This window comes from Nannospalax galili, unplaced genomic scaffold (assembly GCF_000622305.1).
Source record: "Nannospalax galili isolate Female #2095 unplaced genomic scaffold, S.galili_v1.0 scaffold1082, whole genome shotgun sequence".
Classification (NCBI taxonomy): domain Eukaryota; kingdom Metazoa; phylum Chordata; class Mammalia; order Rodentia; family Spalacidae; genus Nannospalax; species Nannospalax galili.
The window spans coordinates 256,659-262,658 of NW_008348580.1; the positions used below are offsets into that span (position 1 = coordinate 256,659).

The 6,000-nt window shown below is 38.0% G+C and overlaps 1 protein-coding gene across 4 annotated transcripts in view; it reads right to left on the bottom strand.

The window, feature by feature from the left end:
- The window catches only part of Focad (focadhesin), a 399,091-nt gene that overhangs the window by 107,058 nt on the left and 286,033 nt on the right, over window positions 1-6,000 (bottom strand). For all 4 annotated transcript variants that reach the window (XM_029569601.1, XM_008845526.3, XM_008845525.3 and 1 more), the window contains one exon: window positions 1,628-1,720. In XM_029569601.1, the coding sequence (XP_029425461.1) occupies window positions 1,628-1,720 (93 nt within the window). The remainder of the gene's footprint in view (window positions 1-1,627; window positions 1,721-6,000) is intronic.

Here is a 6,000-nt window from a genome sequence, read left to right on the forward strand (position 1 = left end):
TGGGGAAAATGGGCTGTTTTTAATCAACTGCATGTCATCCAAGAATTATATCATGATCCTCTTCAATTCTGCCTTTCTTATACTAAATCTCAGCTGATTCTACAGAAGGAGTTAACTCCCTTCTCCAGGTGCTGGTAGCATTTTGTCCTTTTATTAAAGCACAAAGCGATGCAGTATGACCTCCCTCACTGGATAGGGGGCTTGCTGGCAGGAAGGGGTGTTTCGTTTTCCTTTGTATACAACACATTTAGAACCAAACTCAGCCAGGAAAAACTTTACCATGAATGCTGAGTGCAGGAAAAACTGCAAATGACTCAGGGAATCACGAATGTGAAGAAGTGTATGTTCTGACTTGCACTCTCACGCCTCTTGAATAGAACCTATTGTCTAAGGGTGTGTACAATGAGGCTGCAGAAGTACAAAGAGACATGTGAAAATCATTCATTCACTCATGCATCTATTCAAAACATACTGAGTGCTCATATCACTAAGGATTCAAAACTGGATCTAAAAAAAGAAGCAAGGGAAACTAGGACTCCAGAGGAAGAGCTTTGAAACACAGATTACAGTGTATTTGGGGAACCACCTAAAACCATGTTGCTGAAAGTGTGGCTGTAGACTAAGCACATAAACGTGCCTGGCAGGATATTAGAGAACTCAGTGCTAATGAATCAGAACCTCTTCAGTTATATCAGTGTTCTAGAAATTCTGGGCTTAATAATTCCACTGTTGCACAAATGGTCTAATTTTAGATGTAACTACAAATGGCCAGAAGCTCAGTCAGTCATCAGTTATCCTTACTGCTCCACCCACCCCAAACTCTCATTTACCCAATCTGTCTTTAAAGGGTTGCTGCTATCATTAATTCCAGTACCACTATCCCTTAAACTCCCCATAAATCTTATTCTGGGATAGAAATTACTTAATACCAGATTTTTTCCCTTATCATTCTTAAAATGACTTTTAAGCTAGGAAAAAGAATTATGTGGATTGTTCATGCAGTTCCCAACTGATAAAAAAAATTGAAATCTTAAAAATATACAAACACTTGTATCATTGGTTTGAATGAAGTAAAATTGAATATATCTCATTTATTTACTTAACAACTGTTCTTTTAGATATTTGTGAAGGTGGCAGAGAAAAGAGACAATGAAACATACCTTCATTGTACAGGGACAAAAGGGTCCAGATAGAAAAATCAATGTGGTAAGAACTTCAAAAGGGAGACAGAGCTACGAGTGAGGTACAGAGGGAAGCACATAGTGAGAGTACCAGGGACCTTCTCTAATGAGCTGATCTAAACAACCAGGAAAAACTGTGCACAAACAGGGAAGGGCAGGGTCCAGATAAAGCCTTTTCATGCAGCTGCTTTCAGGTCATCCACACTTCTGTAAGTAATCTTTCATTCATGCTCTGTAAGTAAGCCAAATAAACTCACTGGTGCCCCAAAGGGAACTTCGGTGGAATAGAACTTCAGTTTTTGACCTTAGGAGAAGGCAGGCAGATGTCTCACTGCCATGCCCCTCTCTCAAAAATTCTCAAAGTAACATTTTTACATTGTTGTAAAAATAGTGATAAATAAGGAAGAAATGCTCCCCCACAAAGTAAATCTCCACAGTGTCCTTACTTGTAAAATGGCATGATAAGCTCGAGTCATATACGCCAGCCAGGCCTGTGGAAGAAAAAGTGCACGGTGCCACTCGGAAGGCTGGATGTGGACCTGTGGGAAACATGGACAAGACTGTGTTACACTACAGAGAAGAGTGGAAACGATGTCACCAAACCTGTGTTCCTTTTATATGAATGATCTACTTTAGAAAATGCACTGAATTAATACAGGGTTGGTAGCACACATAATTTCTTTTGGATAATTCCAGAGGAAAAGAATGTGGAATCTTACAAAGAGAAATAAAGTAAGGCTGGAATTTTCTAAATTAAAGCAATGAAATTCTACAATAATAACAAGTTAAGATGTATGTATAATACAAATCCATCCCTGAAAATTAGGAGGAAATGCTGTAAAACCTCTTGCCAAAGTCTGGGAAGTAGACATTGTCTAACAAATCTCCCTAGTGATTTTATATGAAAATAAATATTATTCATGTCTTAGATTTCAAATATGACAATTTCTGAAGTAATAAAAGAAATAACAAGAGAAATATCATGTTGTGTAGAAACCATGGTGGTAAGAGCATGCAAATGAGCAGTACACACAGTAACTGTGCACACCACTAGATAAACACCCTTTAATCACTGTAGGTAAACAAGAGAAAAATGATACATGCCAATGATGAAATCCTACTTCTGAGTAGAGGCCTGGAAAAAACATCTGGTTTACATAGTCACTTCTGTTTCTACCTATTAGTATACAGCAATCTTGCAACAAATCTTCCCAGTGTCTGCTTCTCTGAAAGAAAGATCACTGAAGAATAGCAGATTTGAGAGCATCACATTTCATTTCCTGGAACCTGCACCACCTCAAGTCAGACAACCAAAATTTAGTCCATGTCCCTAAAGACGAAAGAGGTTCATATAGAATTACAACAGTACCATGATAGCTTGTGTTTAAGAATATTTCTTTGCATTCTAAGAAATTTTTCAAGTGTCTTTCAATAGGAAAGACAGTACAGCTGAATACAGCTGGCTACCATGGTCTCTGATATACATTACTCTCATCCTAGTAAGAGTCTACTATGCAAGGTAATTCAAAGGATTATCGAGTACTCAAATGCAGAGAGCTCTCTGGCTGGCAGGAGTCAGAAACGGGTACAATAGATGGCAAGGCAAGGTTGTGAAGACACTATGGAAATGGGGGAAAGAGATAAATTCTATTAATCATTTTGTTGTGCCACTGCTGCTTTTTCAAAAAACCTATCTGGGAGAAGTTCATCAGCCACTGATACTGACACTCAAACAGTATGAAATAGATACTTGGACCATGAAATGAACTTGAAAAAATTATAAAGATCTCTTAGTGGGGGAAGCTTTCTCAGTATGTCCACAAACTGAAGGAATGAGCCCTCCAGGCCCTGTTTTATCTCTTGTTATCCAGGAAACAATAACAAACACATGTCCATCTAGGGCAACTTTCTTCAGTGTTGGGATCTGTTCTCTGTTTCTTATGCTTGAACCATTTCCCTATTCATAAAATATATTATCTTTCATGTTCAGTTCAATATCCAGACTTAATAGAAACGGCACTCAAATAACACAACTTGACTATTACTTTACTTCTTACTTTAGAAACTCAAATATTTTTAAATTCTCCTGCCATAAATCCATGAATATCACTGTACTACTGAGAATGTCTATAGCCTCAGCAAACTGGCCAAAAGAACACTGAATCTTTTGGAAAGAAAATGGTCTCAATTCATTCTTGATTGAATTTTTTAAAAAGGAAGGATTATGGGAAAATGTAAATAAAACGAGCAAATCAAACGTTGAGCTTCAAAAAACAAAGGCATACATACCAGGAAATCTATTTAGAAAAAGCTCATCAGCTACAGGCTGAGGTCAATCCTCCTGTTATGGCTCTGACCAGAGCTGAGGGTGGGTGCAGACACTCCAGACAAGATGCCAGCCTGGACGTCCCATGTTTAATAGAATTATACCTCAATCTTAAAGTGCCCTTCAGTTAGCTGTGAAGAAATCTCTTTATGAATGCACTCTCTTGCACTCTCCCTTAGTGAAGAGACTTAGGGAAGCAGCTAGATGAGCGTAAGGCCTCTTATTTTTCACTTGTGTTACAGACAAGAAGCCTTTCATAACTATTTTTAGGATACTATTTCAATTGAATATATAGTCATCAATACTGCCTCCATTTGAAATTAATGTTGCTAAGAAGAATAAATTCAATCAGCATTTATGAGTTATAAAAATTATGTTTAATTTGCTAGACTTGGGAGAAGGCATTGATAGAAACCCAATCAATGAAATAATTTAGAATCATGAAGTTGCAACCTCATTATTTAGGAGATGATAGCAGGGTCTTTAACGAGTGTGTCACCGGTTTTAATGAACATGAAAAATTCAGTTTTTCTCTAACTAACCACACATGCTCTGACAATGACAACTGTGTGATGGACAACTGAGATAAGCAGGTCCTGTGTCTTCAGGAAGAGTAAGAGGCGAGTTTCTACATTTAAGAGGTACTACATATGGAGCATTGCGCATGTGTCTAAAAAAGAAGACTAGATAAGCATGCACAGGGAAGAAGAATACTAATGAAGTAAGGATGGGGACTGTAGCAGGTTCCAGGATTCAATAGGATGATCAAGGTAGATCTCACTGACAGGGTGAAGTCTGAGTGAAAACCTGAAGTCGGTGAGAATACAAGTGCTAAAGGGAATATAAAATGGTTCCTCTATTATGGAATAGTTTGATGGTTACTCAGAACAGTAAACCCAGCAGTATCATATGACTGAGCAGTTCTACTTCTACAGAGAATTCAAATAAATATTTGTAAATGTCTAAAGTAAGATATTCACAAGAGTCAAACACCAAAAATAACACAAAATACCTATTGATAGAATTCATAAGAAAAATATTTAGTAGGTCAGAAAAAAATAAAGTACAATTAGATGATATATTGCTATACTGTGGATGAACCTTGAAAACATACCAACAAAACTGAAAGGCAGACACAAAAGATCACATATTGAATGATTCCACCCATGTGCAATATTCAGAATGTGTAAATCCATCAAGACAGAAAGCAGGTTAGTGATGGTGAGGGTAAAGGATGAGAAACTGAGAAGAAAAGGGACTATTTCATGTGAACAGGGTTTATTTGGCAGTGATTAAAACATTCTGGAATAAGATATTAGTGAGAGCTGTACAACGCTGCAACTTGTCAGCATACATTTGAATCTTTAAAATGGCTAATTCTGTGCCCTATACATGTTATCTCAATTTAAAACAAACAACAACAAAGCAAGAAAGAATAGCAAAGGCGCTTATGCAGACACATGTTTGATCTGTGTAAAAGACAGGCAAAAGGCCAGATTAACTAGAGAGGACAGAGTGAGAAAGAGTAGAAAGGGAAGACTGGTGGGTTAGCACAGGAGCCAGAGTCCACGGTCTTTCGGGTCATTTTTATGACCTACTTGTATCTTTAGTAAAAGGGGGCCGCTCAAAGATTTTGAGAGCAACAGTATAATCTAATTTCTATTATACAAGGACCTCAATGACTAGTATACTGAAAACAGACAGTTGTGGACAAAGGCCACAGCAGAGGGTTCTGCAGCAATCCAGGTAAAAGAAAAAAGCAACTCAAAAGAGTAGAATAATGGTTTCCAACACATACTAAAAACTTGTACATATTTATGAGGTGCTTTGTTTGTGATGCATTAATACATGTAAACTATGTTTTTATTGAGTGATGATCTGATATAGATCTGTCCCATTGGTGTTTACTCTAGGTATTTGGCAAGTACACACAGAAGTGAATAACAACTTCTGTAACTCCAGTTCTAGGAGATCCAATGCCCTCTTCTGGCCTCTGTGGGCACTGCATACATTGGTGTACTTACAAGTAAAACCCTCATACATGCAAAATAAAAATAAATAAAATATTTGAGGGACTTCAAGAAGATACTTGTTTGTTTTTTTGCATACAGTAGAATTCATTCCAAGGCAATTGACATTGAGACGTTTTCACATGCATTTCTAATCTCTATATACATGACTATTACTGGTCACAGTCACCCACCTTCTGAGCTCCTCGGCATCTGAGCATGAATACAAACTCGTCAGATAGACAGCCTTCCTCTCCCACTAGAGGCTCCATACTCTGCCATCCCTGTCACTGTCCACTGTGTTGTCAGCACCCTCATCCATTCCCCCCTGTCTGCCCTTCTGGTAAATCTAGTCAGCCAGAGGTCCCTGTTCCAGGAGGATCAGCTGTTCCTCATCTACAGCAATCCATTGTCAGTATTCCTTTGGATAGAATTGGGGTCTGCTGTTCATTTTTCCAGTAGTATGTTGGGTTACTGTCTGGAA